We start from the raw sequence: 17,881 nt of genomic DNA on the forward strand, positions 1-17,881 counted from the left end.
ACTACTAAAAGTATAAAGTAGAGCTACGTAGACAGAAGCTGTAATCTGTCCATCATGAGTCAAAATAGTGCAATGTGCAAAAATACCTAGTGGATAATCCAATCTTGTGAAACAAAACTATAAATCTGTCTATATTTAACATTTTCCAAATGTCTAAGATACCACACTCTTCACTCTGGGGAGTGGATTTTCCTTTATTCATTTCTGCTTAATTTGCGTTATTTTGCAACAGGACTCTGTTACTTTTGTGTAATTTAAAAGAATATAAATATTTTTCAAAGGACCACTTGCCTTCTTGAGTGTAACACAAACACAGAGATTTGAAGAATGTCAGCCACAGAGACAATACAGGGAGGGCGTCCTTGAGCAGGAGGCTCTCAGGGCCTCTAGCTCCCTTAATGGGACCAAAACATTAGGGCTCTGGAACCCTGGGTTGGCAAGGATCCGGGTGATGACTCTATCCCAACGCCCTCCTACCACAGCCCTGTCCCAACACAGCCCAACAGAAGCCTCCATTTGTTGAGCACTTATTTTCTGCTCAGTGGATCCTCACTTAAAAATAACATCATTGCCCTCATTTATAAATGAGGACCCTACAGCTCAAAGAGGTTAAGTGACTTGTCCAAGGCCACACAGCCAGCGACTATTGCCCAGGTCTGGCTGACACCAAAGTGCTCACTATACAGAGAGATAGCAATACGCCTTCAGTTGTCCCGTCTCTGATTGTGAAAGAATCCAACAAAGACCAAAAAAGAGGAGCAAAGGAGACCAAAAAATAAATGAAGTTGGGGTGGGGGGGATGATCTGAGAGTTCAGAAGAATTTGAGGGGTTGGTTGTCTGAGAGGAGGTCTTCAAAGTCCAAGCAGTAGAAAGGAGAAGGCTTTAAACTAGCCCAACACAAGCAAACACTGGGCTCCCCGACCCACTCAAGAAAAACCTGGAAGTCACCTGCAGACCCGCAGGGAAGCTGGCAGGGTAAGGGGTGGACTAAACAGTCTGTCAGAAGCCTAAAAAATTTTAAAAACGGCCCCAGCCCAGAAAGGGCTGGATAGATGGCAAGCGCCCATGGGCAAGGTGAGAAAAGCCCCAGGCTGCCGCTCTGGCCCTGCTTCCCAGAACTGGAAATGTGGTCTAGACAGGAAGTGATTAAGGCATGAACGAAGAATTTCCCCAAAGGTCAGGTCAGGGAAAGAACAGAACTGGCACATGGCTGGAGGCAGGGCAGAGGGGCAAGCGTGCCGGGGGAAGGCAGGTGAGCCCCTCTTCCATCTCACCAGCATCCTGCTGGCTTTGCTCCAGCAGGAGCCACAGCAGCCCACAGTGGAGTGTCGCCCACCTCCATGGCCCAATTACCTGCTGCCCACCAGGTGTCTCCCGACTACACTTGCTCCGAGGACACATCTGTTTTCCCAAAGGGTCAAGCGTTGAGGGATCACTTCCTTAGAGAATCCTTGCAACTTGGAGGGTTGCTTCTCCCAAGTAGCCCTAAAGAAGCTTCCTCTGGGAAGCTGGCCTAAGGGCAGGCATTGCAGAAAAGACCTTGGTGCCTTAGTTAATGGTAAACTCAGTGAGTCAGTATGTAAAGTGAGGGTGTGTCTGTCTTGGGCCCCATAGTACTCCTGGAAGCTCAAGCACAGGGCCTGGCTACATTGTAGACACTCAATAACTATTATTAAAATGTATAAATGAGGCTACCTCATTTGGTTTATTTGATTTCAGAGCATATTAATGAAGTCTGTGACTGCTGGGAGGCTGTGTAATGAGGGCGGTTCACAGTGCGGGTCTGGATCAGCTCACAGACATTAGCAAACTGGAGCAGGCTCAGAGCAGAGAAGGAACCAAGAACCAAGAGGCAGCATTCCGGGAATAAAGATTGCTATTGAGCTTAAGAGAGAACTTTCTACAATTTAGCACTCTCCAGCAACAAAACCAATGCCTCTAGGGGCTGCCTCTGCAGACTCGAGAACTGGCTGGAAAACCATCAGCTAGAAGTCACAGGGAAGAAATCAGAACAGACGGCTCCTGAGGACTAACCAACACTGCAATTCTGCAAATTTATCCAAGCCCCTCTTGGACCGGTTCATAATGCTGGAATGAATAACATGACAGGACTCTAAGATGCACATACTTTCTTCCTTGCATACATCAAAAAAAGAAGTATAGTTATTTTACTCATCTTCAAATTGCTTCTTTTGATCTTCGAAAGGGGTCTCTTAGTTCTAAGGTTCCAAAGAACCATTAGACAAAGAGTTTTTGGACAGATTGTAATCATGCTATGGCTTCCGCTTGTGTTTACTAGTTAGTTTTTAAACAAACAGGCCAGAGGCAGCACGGTATCACGGAAAGCATGCCTGAGCCGGAGATGCGAGTGCTAATCCTGGCTCCATCCCCTATAAATAAGCCTTGAGACCCTCGAGTCCCAGTTAATCTTGCTGGTGCCTCAGTTTCCTCATCTATAGAGTGAGGACAATTGTGCCTTTGCTTCAAGAGCTAATTGAGATCTAATATGTAAAATGCATGCACAGTAACACAGTAAGTGCTCAAGGTTTGGAGACCTAAAGGTGAGTGGACAAATAAAAGAGCGAATGTAAACATAGCTATATATTTCAGGGTGGCTGCCATTTCTAAATGCCTTCTTGAGGATCTTGTGAATTTATAGCCCCACCTCGCTTTCTGACCCTTGGCCACCCGACCGTATCCACCACACCCTTCTTCACTGAGCACAGCGCCCGGTGACTTCGTGTTCCTAAAACTCAAATCCCCCTCAACAGATGAAGTTTTACTCCCATAGAGGCGATTCAGAAGATATGCCAAGGTTCTTAAGAAAGTTCCCCAAGAGGAGGTCCAGAAACGTAGTGAGCAATGCCAGCGTGGTGGAAATAAGGATGCAGTCTCCCCAAGGAGTTCCCTTGAAAGAGACGATGTGCATTTGGAATATATGAGTTCTGGTCTGCTTATTCAAAAAGAAAATAAAAGCAGCCTCTGCTTTAGCCACAATTACACATATACTGTCCCAGAATGCTGAGGCCGAAAGGATCCTTAGCGAGCAACCAACCCCAGCTGCCTCAAATACACACCCACTATTCGGATGAGAAGACTGAAGAAGGAGGGAGAAGTCTCGAATGAGCCAGCAGCAGAGCAGGAGCTGGCTAGGTACTTCCTGCCTTCAGGTTTCCTGATCTTTCCACACTACCTCAAGCTGTCATTCAATGCAGCCAAGCCACACTGCCAGTGTTGAATGAGGGCCTGATCTACAGCAAGCCCCTTACCTTCAGGTAGCCTTGAAAATCCCAGGGCACCAACTTCTGTGCCCAAGTCGAGTCAAGCTCACAGGACTGAACTGGAGCCTGGCCAGCTCTGGGGACTGTGTGGGTGAGTGAAATTCTTCCAGTCAGACATCAGTAGGGACCAGCACCCAGGAAGGGTGACAGGATCTCTACACCCCAGACTCCGAAGTCCAGGAGAAATCACAGACTTATTCCTCAGAAGGCGATTTGAGATTTGGCTTAAAACAAACCCAGAAAACCTGGGTAACTGATGTTCCTCTAAAATTCTCACCCACAAGGCCATTCATCAAAGCTGAGGTGAATGGCCTTCTCTTCCGCTCCTTGGAGGAAGCTGGGATAGACAATAAGATGTCTTTACGGGGCTGCGAAAACTTTCTAACTATCAAACGTGGGCTAAACAGCTTTGCAAAGGGGTGAGCTCCTCATCACTACAAATGTACAATAAAAAGCTGGGTCACTGTTTGGTAAGGAGGGTATGGAGGGGGATGAAAGACTTTCCAGGTTTTTTACACTCTGAGATTATATAATGCTAAGACCATCAGGAAGAGAGATGGAGGATAGCCAACGAAGCCCACCAGAAAACCCCGACTGGGAAGCACAAATGTAAGCCTTACCTCTGCAGCCTTGTTCCTCCCCTCGTACAGCAGCAGCTCCTCTGACAACAGGAGGGTCCGGGCAGGGTTACAGAGATCTAAAGGCTGAAAACAAAGTGGGCAGTTCAAAGAGGCCTGATGGAGATGGCTGTGGGTGGAAGGGGAGACAGCTTGGCAAAGCCAGACACAGAAAAGACTGCCAGGCCTCCCCACACCCCAAGAACCCACTCGCCCCCTCATACCCAGATGGAAACAGAAAGATACTCTTGTCCTGGGCGGAACTGTTGCTGCCACCTTCACCACCAGCCCTCACTGTGCGTCTTACACTCTCTGGCAGGAAGTCCAACCGCATGTCGCAGTCCTCCTCCCCCCAGCTCCCCCACTTCTCTGGGCTCCTGGGACTTCCCAGGCCCCACATGCTCCCATCTCTCCTGTCCATGTCTCATGGGATGATCTCTGCTGTAAGGTCCAGGATTTCAGGATACCTCCGGAGAGGTCTCAGGATACCACACTGTGCCGGATTTGGTCACTTGAGTCCCTTCAAAGCCATGCCATCCCTGCTCTACATTCATAACACACTGTTAACTGACTCTTTCTCAGCCATCAGTTCCCAGGGGCCAGTTCTCACCCGAACCCCTCCCCCATCCCATCACCCTCCCCCACATCCACTGAGGAGCCCCCGCTCCCTGCCTAGTTCAGAGAAAGCTCCTTAAAGCTCTGGACTCCCCAGCAGGACTTATCCTCATGCACGCATCTTTATAACAGGGCTTCTAAGCACCTGACGCCAAGCAAAGTGCTGAACAAATGTCAACTACGCACAATGACCTGGGTGGATCTTACAAATAATATGAAGCAGAGGAAGCAGGGCCCAAAAGAATATATGCAGTATGGTTTCATTAAATAACATTCAAAAGAGGCCACACCACGTGTGTTATTTAGGAAAGCACACATAGATGGTAAGAAAAGCAAGAAAATGATTATCATAGAGTCACGCTAGCGGGTACTCTGCTGGGGAGGGAGGCATTCCAATCAAGAAGGGATATACGTGGCCTCTGGAGTGGTAGAATGGTCTACTCCTTTATCTTCGTGGATATCAACTTTAAAATCATTTGTTAAACTGTACATTTAAGTGTCATGCCTTTTTTTGATTTATATATTCTACAACTGAAATTTTTTCATAACTTTTTAAAAACTAATTTTAATTTTTTGTAAAAATTTTGAAATGAAAAGAAAAAATAACCCCTCGTGGATGCCAAGCCCTTTGTGGTTACATCCCTAGAAAGAGAAGAGACCAAAAGAAAGTCAAAGAGAAATATGTCACCCGCCAGAGGTGTGCCAGGTCCTAAAAACTGTGAGTCCTAAGGTCCACTAGACAATGGCAGGCCTAGAGTGGGATGCCAGAGACACCAGACAAGGAAATATGGTCAGAAATGAAGCCCTTGGGATGGTCACCTCTATGTTGCTGATGACCTCGAGGATAAACTAACCAAGCCTTTATGGAAAGTAATTTGTCAATATATATAAAGAGCCTTTAAAATGCTTATGACCCATAACTCAGTCATTTCATTTCCAGGACTCTCTTCCAAGGAAAATAATCAGAGAGGCAAGTCATACACAAGGGTTTTCATCACAGAATTATTTACAATAATAGCAAGAGAAGTAGACATAACATAAGCGTCTGCATAGAGGACTGGTTAAATAAATATGGTACGTCCATATAATAGTGTGCAGCCACTACAAAACACAGGCTCAGAAAGTATTTAATAACATGGGAAACATTCGTGCTGCAACTTTCATTTTAAAAAAAGCGAGCGACAGGATAAAAAATGGATAGTAAGACACCTAAATGCTCGCAGTGGTTAGATATGGGTGATAGAATAAATAAAGGTTTGGAAATGGGGAGGAAGAGAGAGAAGAGGGAAAAACAGGAGAAGGGAGATCTAAGGGAATCTCAGGCCACCAGCTATTATTGGCCAGACATGTTTGCCAAGACCAAGGAGGCCAGATAAGATGTCAGACTTCGAGGCTCTCCCTTGATCATTTCCAAACAATAAACCACTGGATGAGCCAGGAAGTAGAAGCCTCAGCACAGAGGCCCAGTGACAACACAAGCAGCTGTAGTGTGCCTGGTTTATCCCTGGAGAAAGGGGAGGTCCGTGGGTCCAGGGAGGGGACCCCTTGTTGCTGGGCTTCCCTGCCCCCACTCTCCGAGAGACCTGGGCTGCCTCAGTACAACCCCGAGAATGCTAAGCGTCTGATGCTATTTGTCTTTCAAAAAAAAAGGAGACCGGGCTCCCAGTCCTGGAATAAGGGACTATCCCCGAGTCCTGAGATGAAGGACCTTCCTCTTTCTCACCTCCCTTGGGGGCACTCACCAGCTCACCTGAACAAAGACAGGAAACACCAGGACCTTGGGGGCCAGGGTGACATAGGTGCCATAGCTTGAGTGTGGGGTGTGTGGCCTCATGACTGGGCAGTTCTGGTAGTTTCCATGGCCCTTCATGGTCTGCACCGTCTTCATCAGCCGGGACTTCTTCCCTAGGCCCGTGTAGGACTTCCCTTTACTGGGACTGCCTGATTCTGTGGAACAGAGATGGGGGACTGTGAGGCATTTCCATGACCCCTGCAAAGGCATCCCCTCTGCAGAAGCAGGGGACAGACTCAGTCAACAGCCACTGCTGTGAGCATCTGCTACGTGCCAGGCCCTGTGCAAGGTGCTGAGAATAATACAAGGAGGCCTCAGAAGGATCTCAGTTCTCAAGGAATTCTCTCACAATCTATGAGAGACACTGACACGTGAATAAACAACCCCAAGGCATGGACGGAGCTGAGAGCGACCATCTGAGATGGAGGCTACAGTCCCCATCTGGTGACCCAGGGCCCAAATCAGAAGTATCGGTTTGGCCTCATACTTTTAAAAATCAGAAGATCTGACCTCACCAGGACCACAGTTCCACCTAGGACAATCAGTTGGGGCAGAGCAGCAACTGCCCAGGTGGCAGAGCACATGGTCTCCCCTTTACCCCATCCCCACCATTCCCTGCACGCACCTAGCACAGCTCTCCCATCCCATCACCTCCTCGGTCCCACGGACCAAAGGACTGGAAATCGGGTCTCTGCAGTGGTAGCAGAGACAGTGGGCTTCCCCGAGATGTATCGCGGTCCTCCCTCCATCAGCCAAGGGGGCTGGAGCAACCTGGCTCACTGAAGTCAGTCTAGAACAAGGATCGGCTCCTGCTACTCCATTTCTCAGGAAAGAGCACCAGCCAGAAGCCAGATGGCTGTGCCCAAATCCCACTGCTCTGCTTACTGGCTTGGTGACCTCCAGCAACTCACTTCCCTCCTCAGAGCCTTGGTTTCCTCCACCATAATAACAGTTTCAAGCTCACTGGGTTGCTGTGAGGATTAAATGAGATGCTCTAAGTGACGCCCCTAGCACAGGACCTGGGACCTATAAGTACACAATAAAAGTCAGCTGCTAACTTATTGTGGTTCTTGTTGTTATAATTCCTCCACTTGGAAAAGCAAGTTAATCATGTGTTTCAGGGAGTCTGGGAATCCTAGGTTTTATCACAGCCAGGAGTTCCTCCTGGCTTGGCCACCAACTCACAAACTATTCTAATCAGAAAAAGGAAAGAAAGGCAGGGAGTGGGAGACACCCCCAGGGAAGAGAGCAGAAAGGAGGCAGGGGGTTCCTCTTTAAGAGGATACAGCCAGACACTCCCCCACACTGAACAGGGGTGTCCTGCAGGTCTTTGTCAATAGAGTTCGATGGGCAGAGAAGCAAAACAGAGAGCAGCTCAAAAGTCAGAGATTCTTGGACACAAGCAGGTAGGAGTCATACTCTGCAGCTTTCAGGTTCTACCCACTCCTGGCTTCTCCAAGGGTTCCTGCTGCCCAGGTGGGCAGCCGACTGACTAGCCATCCCTCACCTGCATGCCCAGCTCATATCACAGAGCCCAGGTGTCTTTCCACCACCCCCTGTCCTTGCAGCCAGGGGGTAAACATGTGGCCTGACTCCCGCTACATTTGGGGGAAGCTCCCCACCAACGCGAGGTCCACCACCTCAGAGGAAAAACTCAACTCAGAAGGTTTCGCACTAGTTTCCTCCACCCACCTTGTCCCCCTTCTCACGGAGCAGGGTGAGAAAAACAAGTTGACTCCCCCTCCCACAAGTGACCACGGATCCCAGCTGTATCTTGGGGTCGCACTCAAACCATAATCATTGAAACCACTTCCTGCCTCTTCGGGGAGGTGCTTCGAGAAAAGTAGAAAGAGCATGAACCCAGGACGGGGGCAGGGGGAGGGCAGACAGATCCATGGATGTAGTTACACAGCTCATGGTCTGATCCGGCCATGACATATGTCCCAGAGGGGTCTGTGCTGCCAGGCCATGGCCCTTTGCTGAAAGAACCCATCCTGAGTCTCTCAGGATTTGAGTTGCACAAGACACCTGAACGTGAGCACAGGCTTCCCCAGAGACTGGTCGTGCACCCTGAACAGTTTCCTTGCCCCTCTGAACCAGTTCTCTCCACTGCAAAGTGTAAAGTGGACAAAACGCTGCCTTGCCTGTCCCAGGGCCAGTGTGGGAGGCACACACAAGAGACCCGATGGGAAAGGGCTTGGTGAATAACACCAGCGTGGGAGCGCACGAGGGACTACTACAAACCCCAAGCTGACAAATAATCCAGCCATCAGGGCTGGGGTTAGGACAAAGCTGCCGAGCCTCGGACCGTACTGTGAGCCTGGAACCAGACAGTCTAATTTCACGTAGCCAAGCCTAGACCAGAGACGGCAAAAACCACAGAGGACCAACAAGCAGGGGACTAAGGCAAAACAGACCAAAATTAAAGAAAGATACTGTTTGCTTATGCCAAAATCTGGGCCCTGTGCCCCCTAGTCTCAGACTTTTAAAAGAATCCATTTCTTCCCTTCCCTAGCCTAGCTGTGTAAGGCTGTCACACAGTCTTCACCTTGGGCCTGAAGAGTGATGAAAAAGCCACTTGACGTACACCTTTGCCTTCAGGTGTGAAAGATCTGCTCAGCCTCATTTTATAGACAAGACAATTTAGGCCTGGGGTAGTTGGGTGACCTGCCTAAGATTATTTGGCCAGTAAATAGTACAAGGTGGAATCAGCCCAATCTATGTGGCTGTCATGCCCATGCGCCCCATCTCTATGCACTCCTAAATAATGTGTGGCTGGCTAGTGGACATGGATCTCCCAAAATACTTTTTTGAAGTAGTTTTCTTTAAAACAGTCCAGTCTTGACTTCCCACCTGCTACCTCTTATCATCTCTGCTCCAAAACCCCACATCACCTCTCTTTGCTCTAACACCTGCTTCGCTGACCAAACGCAGTAATTACTCGTCTTTGCTCCGGCTTCTGAGGTAAGTCTTGGCGGCCATTCTGCCCTAGCAGAGGCAAATCTGAGGCCCAGGCCGCCTTCACAGGGCACAGGACAATGCCAAGGGCACCAGTGGTCCTGGAAAACATGTCAACCACAGGCAGGCAGGCGCCTCAGGCCCCGGAAGGGCACCAAACCCCATTCAGCTCAGGATGGCTCAAAGCTCCCTCCTGAAAGAAGGCCAGGCAGCCCAGCCAGAGGGAGGGAAAGAAGTCGGCACCCTGGTGACAGCCTAGCCTTGGGAGAACCCTGAGTGTGTCTAAATGAAGCTTTGTGCCCTGAAATCCACCCCTCCTTCTGGACCCCAGGACTGGGAGCTATGAAGACTTGATCCCTGGTAAAGAACAAAGATGTTCTTGGATACCGAACATTATGAAGGAAGGTCAAGTTCCTCATACAATGCATTCAAATAGTTACTGTCATTATTAACATCATCATCATTACTTTTCTTGTCCCACTTCCCATGGCTTAAATGACTGTGCCCTTCTTGGGTCACTAAGTACTGTATTCTCAGAGGGGAAGCAAAATGTGGACACAGGTTAGGAGGATGGCAGGGAGACTCCGAGTCATCTCTCGGGTTGAGAGGGAGCCAATTGTCAATCACTGGCCCACCACAGGTGACACACCTCTCCAGCTCCCTTACTCGGTGACCAGTCTGCAAACCCTTAGAGGCAATCAGAATCATTCTCCTTCAGTCATCTGAGTAACAGAAATTCTACTGAGTACCTTCTGTCTTCTGTCACACATCCGGCATTGGACGCACAGAGCCGACCCAGGCCCTGCTCCTACTGAAGTCACCATTCAGCAGTGGCATCTCCACTCGAAGCTAATGCGCCAACTAAAAGCCTTTTTAAAAACTCAGGGTTGAATCACTATCAGACTCCTCTCCAAAAGGAACACAGATTCATTTCTGACAGAACAGGCCCAAACACCCAAATGCTCCAGCCTGGAGAGAATGAAGATTTTTCCCATCAGCAGCACTGAGCCTGATAAGAGCCCTTTTCTTCCAAAAAGACGCAAGCATTCTTTCAAGTACCCACTCTAAGCAAACATCATCTTCACAGTACTGTTAGAGGGGGACCAGCACAGAAGCAAGTACAAGTGCCTGGGAGAAGGCCACTCTCGAGGAAGGAGGTCAAAGGGAATTCTGCTGGCACTAGGAGAAGGGCTCAGGCATACTCAAGGCAGGCATCACAGACCAGCAGGCAGGGCCGGTCTCGGCTTCCTAGACACTTGTGCCAGAGGTCTCCAGCAGGCCCAGAGGGAGACTAACAGAATGCCCAGCCAACTCCAGCATCAGGACTGATATCTCGGGCTTCCTGAGAGAAGGAAATGATTTGAGTCCAGCTTTTTTCCCTGGTCATGACAAGACAGGGCCAGGATTTGAAGGCCAAAGAAGAATCACTCCAACAGCAGAGACATCCATGCACTTCAAAGATAACTACTCTTGGGATACAGGCCACTGCTCACGACCACTGCCCCATTTAATCCTCCCACAGCCCTCTGAGGTGGGAATTATCAGCCCCATTTTATAGATGAAGAAACTGAGGCCCAGTAAGGGGACATGAGTTGATCGAAGTCACACAGCCAGAAATCCAACTTGAGACCTCCCAGCTCCAAACTCCATGCCTCCCTTCTACGTAGGCCTGATCGTGTTGCCTACAGCACCTAACATATATTGTTATCCAAGTAAAATTGGATGAATCTCAATTGAATGCCTGAGTTCTAAACACCATGTCTGTGATTGCTCTGGTAAGATCTCTCTTCCTTCTTAGGCAGGCTCCAAGGAAGAAAGACACTAGTTCAGTGAGGGAGAAAATGTACCAAAGGAAACAGAGTCTACATCAACAAGCAAGGGGATCTTGACTCTGTGGAGAGGGCCTCCAACCTCCGAGGAGGAGGCTGTACCTGACCTCCCAGCTGACCTCACAGTCTCTCCGGGGCTTGGGCTTTGGGAGGGCACAGCAGAGGACAGACTCACCTTCAGGGATGGCATCCTCCTGGTACACAGGCCGCAGCAGCTGCAGGGAAAAGACAGGAGAACCACCTCAGCCCCGGGAACAGGGCAGGACAACTAGACAGGCTGCTCACCCCCAGCCTGGGGACGAGAAGGGAACAACACCTCAGGTAATGCGGGAAAAATAGCAGTCATGCTACATGCTGAGAGGGGGCGCTCAGAGGGAACACAGAACCCAGAATCCTCCAGAATACTAGAGCTGGACAAGGCTTTCGCTGTCATCCCTTGGCCAAGTTCCCAACTTCCTTGATGGCAGTTTGTTCCGAAGTGCGTTCCTTGGAACACTGGCACTGTGGGACGCTAACAACCCTGCCACAAAGAGAACACCAGCAGGGGAGTCTGGGAAATGCTGAGTTAAACCACGTCCAACCACTCTCTTCACTACGGGATGTCCTCAGAGCCTCAAATAGGCTAATCTGCATTGGGACTCTCCAGAAAAGGAAGAGTACGGGATATTTCTCAAACTTATTTGACCTCAGAACACTTTATTCCCAGAGTATCTCGTGGGACTAATGTTTTGGGGTATGCACTCCATCACCCCACCATGCCATCATTCAGTGTCTGCTTTCACACCCCTGTGACAGGGGGCTCACCACCTACCACACACAGCAACCCATTCCACTGGGGAAAAGTGCAGACTGGCACAAAGCTTTTCTTTCTTTCAAGGTGCCATCTTCCACTCTGTGATGTCCCCTGGTCCTGAATCTGCGCCCTGAGGCCACAAAGACCCACCTGCTCTCTTTACGCAGAGTAGCCTTGCAGCAGCAGAGCTAACACACACCCTGCCTCCTAATTCAGCACTCCCAGCCCCTCTTAGGCGCCTCGCCTCAAGTCTTTTCCTGGCCTCACACAGGGACCAATGCCCTTCACCTTCTCCAAACCAGCTGTCCATACCTGGCTCCCAGGGTTCAGCGGGGCCAGGATGATGTAGTTGGGGTCGGTGGGGGCAGTGGCACGGGACAGCGCAGGCAAGGTGTGCTGGCCCCCGCGCTTGGCCACCTCGGTGTAGCGCTCCCAGCCGCCGAGCAGCAGCCCATCAGAGCTGTCACATACCAGGTGGCAGCTGTGGCGCTGCTCAGGCCGTGCCTGGGCCCCATGGGTGCAGTTCTTCTCCCGCTTGTTGGGGGGTGACTGGAGGTCATGGGTGGACTTGCAAGAGGCCCGCCGCAGGACCCCACCATCTGGCCCCGGCTTGACCTGGGGGACCATGCGCCACACGAGCAGGATGATTTCACTGGGGCAGCTCCTGGAAGTTGGCAGGGGGAGGAGGGGAGTTACATAAAGAAGTTGAGTCTGGGGGAGACCAGGAAGTCAGCCAGGGTAAGGGCCTTCAGGGGAAGAGAGGAAGAGTAGTGAAGGGGAAGAAGCCCCTAATGTCAGGGCAGAAGCGGGGTAAGAGGCCGCTTAAGGCAGAGACAGCACAGGGGTCCCTTAAGTCAACTCTGACTGGCAGAGACTGAGAAAGATGCTGAGACCGAAGCCAGGGTAAACAAGGAGTACCAAACTCAACTAGTGACGTCTGTTGTGGGCAAAGTATAAGCAAAGAGGAGCAAACAAACCACCTACACGCAACCCCTACAATGGGCCATGAGGGTTCTACCCCAGTAGGTCAAAATTTAGAGGGCCCAAACATTTTAAAGAATAAGTTTTAAATCGTGCAATTGAAACAGTTGCAACATCTACATATCCTTTAAAAACAATGGTCTTAGCTCTGAGGTATCAGGAATAATTAGCTAAATAAGTAGCTAAAGTGGAAAGCCACCCCCTGGAGCCCCATCAGGAAGCACAGGGTCTGTTTGAGAGCTTCTTCCTGCTGTTGGCTCTGGGATCCACAATTGCTCTGAGCCTGAACCTTCCATTTTCAGGCCAAGAAACTGATTCCCTGAGGGGCAAAGTAAATTGCTAACAGCTAGGCAAAGGAGGAAAGGGTAAGACCCCGTGCCCAGGGTTGGGGAAGAAAGGTGTGCCATCACCCTGAGGTCCCGGGCTGCCCCCTGCCCGTCTCACCGAATCTCATGGGCCAGCTCTACGCATTTCCAATGCTCCACAGGCCTCTCATTCAACTGTAGCACCGTGTCCAGCTGCTGTAGCCCTGCCCGCTCTGCCGGGCCCCCTGTAAGGACCAAAAGAAAAAGCCACTCAGAGGCTCCTGAAGCCCACAACCCACTTAGAGGACCTGGGGTACTTGGTTTCTCCAGTGACCTCAAACGAGGACTGCCTCTGTCTGTTTCTTCATCTGCGAACTGAGGGGCTGACCTTGGTGGTTCTCAGGGGCCTTAAAGGAACACACCCTTTGCCCTCATCTCCTCCCCACCTGCTCACGCCTCTCTGCTGTCCAGCCTTCCAGCCAGCCCCCCGCCAGGGGCTCCCACCCCACTAAGAACCCTTCCTTGTCAGCTGGCTCACACATTTCATTCTTTCCTTCAACATCATTCATTGAGCACCAACCTCACGCCTCATTCCCGTGCAGGCACTGGGAGTTACCCAGATCACTGGGCCCCGGCTTCTCCTCTTAAGATGTTCACTCGATGATTAGGAGAAGTCTTTTCTTTGTGAAAAGTGGGGAAGGAATGCCTATTTTTACGTTTTAATCAAGCTTGGAATAGGATAAAATATCGACTCCAAACAGAGTTCAGAAATGACTCATTTTCCCATGCAGCCGTTATTGAAAATATAGGTTTAGTTCCTGTTTGAAATGCTTGGGAAACAAAATAGAAAAATCTATTTTCGTTTTGATAAAAACAAAAGAAAAGAATGGGTATATTTTCATAAACCTCAGTTTTATCTGTAGTCACTTAAAAATATTATTCTTTTCATTTTGAAAAATGAGGAGATGCTTTGCTCCAGTGTGGGGCATCCCTTTCAGTTCTAAGGTCTGATTTGCAAAGCCCAGGTGCATGTCAGGCGAGCAGGGCTGGCATCACCCAAGACACTCACCGGAATCCACAGCCTGGACTCGGACCGGAGAATCGCAGCAGATGGTGAAGCCAAAGCCGTCTTTCCCCCTCGGGATGGTGATCTAGGACACAGCCCAATCCAGTTACTCCCAGAAGCTGCTCCAAGGTCTGGAAGCCCACAGGCCCCACCCCAGAGCCACCCTCCTTTCCAAGGGAACTACGCCAAAAAGGAGTCGGGCCAGCCCCTCGCCATCCCTATCTCAGCCTAGGCATCTTGAGCCCTGGGTTGTAGGCCAAGCAGGAAGGCTGGGAGCTCAGGAGGCAAAGCCTGGCCAGTGTGGGAGGCCAGGACAGACAGAGTCTTAGAAGGGCAAAGCTCACCTTCCTCAGCCCAGGCTGACATGCAGTCCTTTGCCAAAGGGCTTACTGGACCGGCACGTAGCCACTTTGCCTGTGATCCACTGCCTGCTCTGTCCCTTCCTCTTTTCCCCCAGGGGTCCCGGAACTCAGGGATGAAGCCAACCTGGCCGCTGCTCTCCCAGGGAACAGAAGAGAGAAGACAGAGACACACACGCACTCACAGCCTCAAACCAAAGGTCAGGGAACAAGAACCAGGCTTCTCAGGGTGGTCCACAAGGCATCCAGTGAGGGCTGCCAGCTAAAAGGGCAGGTGAGAACACTGACCCTGAGCTCACCGCCGACCTCGCTGTGCCTGCAGAGGTCCATGTATATGGCAACTCCACAACCCCTTTCAGAAACCCCCTGAAAGGGCTCTGCCATCTGGATGCTCTTTACAAAGCAACAGTCAATTATTAAGCTCCTGTTGCATGCTAGACTCTGCTGAAGTACCGAAACATGAGGCCTTGGTCTCTGGCTCCCAGAGGGGCATGAGGGTACACGGATCTCTCCAAAGCAAAGTAGGACATGGCAAGCATTAGAGAAAAACACGAGGACAGTGTTGGGAACGGTCCTTTGTGCTTGGTTTCGAGCGCGGCAGGATCTCAGCAAGTGCTAAGTTAATGAGGACAGCCCAGAAGCATCCCACCGGCAACAGGAAGCTGCAGGGTGCAGGGCAGTCTGCTGGCTCAGTTCAGTTCAGCCTTGCTGTGCTCTCTTTCTATGTACCCTTAATTAGGCTTTGGGCGGGGTACAGAGACCCAGCTCTGCCCACCCAAAGAGCAATTCCAGGCTGCTAGGAGCAGGTGGATGAGAGCAACAGACCTAAGGGAGCGAAAATCAGAAAAGAGGTTTAGTGGGGTCCCAAGAGACTCCCCTGGAAGTGGCTGTGAAGTGGGCCCTGGTGAGGCACAGGGAAGGCGTCCCAGGTAGACTAAGAAAGAAGCCAGCGCAGCAATCCTGAAAAATGTCAAGGGCCACCAGCCTTGTCAGGAGACTGTCTCCTTCATTCACAGTTGTTTCTTCAAGGCTGGGTGCCTGGCACTCGCCTGCCAGCTGTTCCAAAGGCCAGGCGGCTGTGAGGAAGGGGAGTGCCAGGGGGCCCGGGGCGATCAAGGCCCTTGGAAGCTGCCGGGAGGCCCCTGAGGCTCTGCTTCCCACCAGCCCTGGGCCTGGATTCAAAGCGAGTTTGTAAAACAGGAAATCTAACAGACAAGGGGAAGGGGGAGGGGGCAGGAAAATACCCCATTCCCATAAGAATTCTGGGAAAACACGTAGCTAAGACAGGAAGAGAAAAAAATGAAAAGAAAGAAAGAAAAACAAACTCTGGAGTGAGTGCGGAAAGCCCAGGCTGAGGCTGAGGGAAGCTGTCAGGAGCCCCCATTTACTCCACACGACCAGCAGGGATTTTAGGGGCCCGGTGACCCGCCCTCCATCCAAGCAGACGCTGGGATTCCAAAGTCTTACCAGCACTTCTCCTACCCAACAAGGGCCACGGCCCCTGTGACCCACATGCCTGCTCTGGAAACAGGTCCTAGCACCCGTGGGCTCCGTGCTAACAGTTTGGGGACTGGCCCCAGAGTCGAATATGTAGAAAAGGCATGTGCTCCAGCAAAACAGCCTCCCGCACGCACGTCCTGGTCCCCTCAACCAGGTGAAACTGTGGCCTGGCGCTCCCTCTGCCTTCCTGGGCACCAACTTATGAGGAGCCAGCTGGACAAGAGTCCAAACCAGCTGAGGGTGGGCAGGAGAGGGAAGAGGAGATCGCATCAGGAAGCAAGCTCCTGTCCTGGCTCAGCGTGGTGGGGTGGGACCGCACGAAGAAAGCGGAATTACATCATGAGCAAAGGCCACGTTAAGTCAGTGTCCAAAGAACCTGATCATCCCTGCAACCCTGAGCAGAATGCAGAGTTTGTTTAGTACGCCCATTTCACAGAGAAAGAAACTGAGGCCTGAGAAAGTAAGTGGCAACCTCCAGCTCTCGGCCCTCCTCTCTGACCTCAGGTCTCAGGGTCAGGAGGTAAGGAGAGCCCTGTCTGAGTCCTGGACCTTAGGGGCTCCTGGCAGAGGCTGTCCTTCCTGGGGGTGGTTCTTGCTCCTTCCTGTCCAGGGCCGCAACTGCCAGTACTCTCAGATCTCACTCATGCCGGCACCTCACTTATGCCTTCCGGCCTGGTTTCTGGTCCTCTGTCATGCCTGGACTTCCATTTCCAACTGCCACCATTTATTGAACCCCTCCCACAGGTACCTACCAGGTGCTGAACCAGGCACTGCATATACAACATTCCATTTACTCTCCCAGCATCGTCAGCCCTATTCCCCTGACAGGGAGACGGAGGCTCAGGGAGGTAAAGTGACAAGTTCAAGAGCCACAGATGAAGAAGAGCAGAGCTCAAGTCTGACAAAAAGCTGGTGCTCTCACCCCTGCACTGGTTACTAGTGTAGGATCTACCTTGAACCTGAGTCCCAGAGCCCCAAGCCCAGCCTACACTCATGACTGGCCTCACTCTAACTGAAGCGTGACCCCCGTCTTCTGGCCCATAGTCCCAAGGTGACCAAGGATTTATGGACCTCGCATCCAGTGCCTTCTTGGCCTCACCACTCTGCCACCCAAATGTTGGTGTGGCAGGAGCTGCTCTGCCTGGCTCCAGGAGGGCGGGAAGGCAGGGTGGGACTGTGCAGGGCTGGGCCATGCACAGGAGCTGATAGCTGGGGAGAACTAAAGGGAGAACATGTGGATCCCATGGCTGTGGGGCCATAGCACAGGAGGCCCCTCCGGGCACCTCCCTGGGATGCCTGCCCAAAGGAGTCAGGACCGTTTTCAGGCTCATTGTTAAAACACACAGAGAGACTTTTCTATATTAATAAAATCAGAACCATTCCTGAGCTCCCCTCCATTCCCCAAAACTAGACATCCCTTGCCTTCGTCCTCCCGGACTCCATGCCTTTTTTATAAGAAAAAATGTCTATCGCAGTTCCAGAAGAAGCTCAGAGGCTAATGGATCATCACTCCCACTCTGCCCCACATCCTATGACTGGAGGCTGAGCAGCCAGACCCTCTCAGTGAAACTGGGCTCCAGAGCCAGAGGACTCTGGATCTGCAGCAAGGCACGACTGGGGAGAAAAATCATGTGTGCATATCCATGTGTGATCATGGACATGGAAAAACACATCTGTGTACATATACACAGAAACATCCTGTCTCACATATAAGCACACACCAAAGCAGGCAGAAACGCTCACGCGATCACACACACAATGCAGGACAGGTACTGACGTCCCAT

General features: G+C 51.0%; 1 protein-coding gene across 4 annotated transcripts in view; it reads right to left on the reverse strand.

Annotated features, from left to right (window-relative positions):
• The window catches only part of RGS3 (regulator of G protein signaling 3), a 115,760-nt gene that overhangs the window by 67,868 nt on the left and 30,011 nt on the right, over window positions 1–17,881 (reverse strand). For 3 of the 4 annotated variants that reach the window (XM_006917110.2, XM_006917109.1, XM_025050447.1), the window contains 6 exons: window positions 14,242–14,323; window positions 13,312–13,417; window positions 12,199–12,550; window positions 11,269–11,308; window positions 6,265–6,461; window positions 3,903–3,986 (listed from right to left, as the gene is read on the reverse strand). In XM_006917110.2, coding sequence (XP_006917172.1) covers window positions 3,903–3,986; window positions 6,265–6,461; window positions 11,269–11,308; window positions 12,199–12,550; window positions 13,312–13,417; window positions 14,242–14,323 — 861 coding nt within the window. Of the gene's footprint in view, window positions 1–1,354; window positions 1,535–3,902; window positions 3,987–6,264; window positions 6,462–11,268; window positions 11,309–12,198; window positions 12,551–13,311; window positions 13,418–14,241; window positions 14,324–17,881 lie in introns of those variants that run through there. The other variant, XM_025050444.1, reaches the window with a different exon arrangement.

The sequence above is a fragment of the Pteropus alecto genome, unplaced genomic scaffold (genome assembly GCF_000325575.1).
Source record: "Pteropus alecto unplaced genomic scaffold, ASM32557v1 scaffold226, whole genome shotgun sequence".
Lineage (NCBI taxonomy): Eukaryota > Metazoa > Chordata > Mammalia > Chiroptera > Pteropodidae > Pteropus > Pteropus alecto.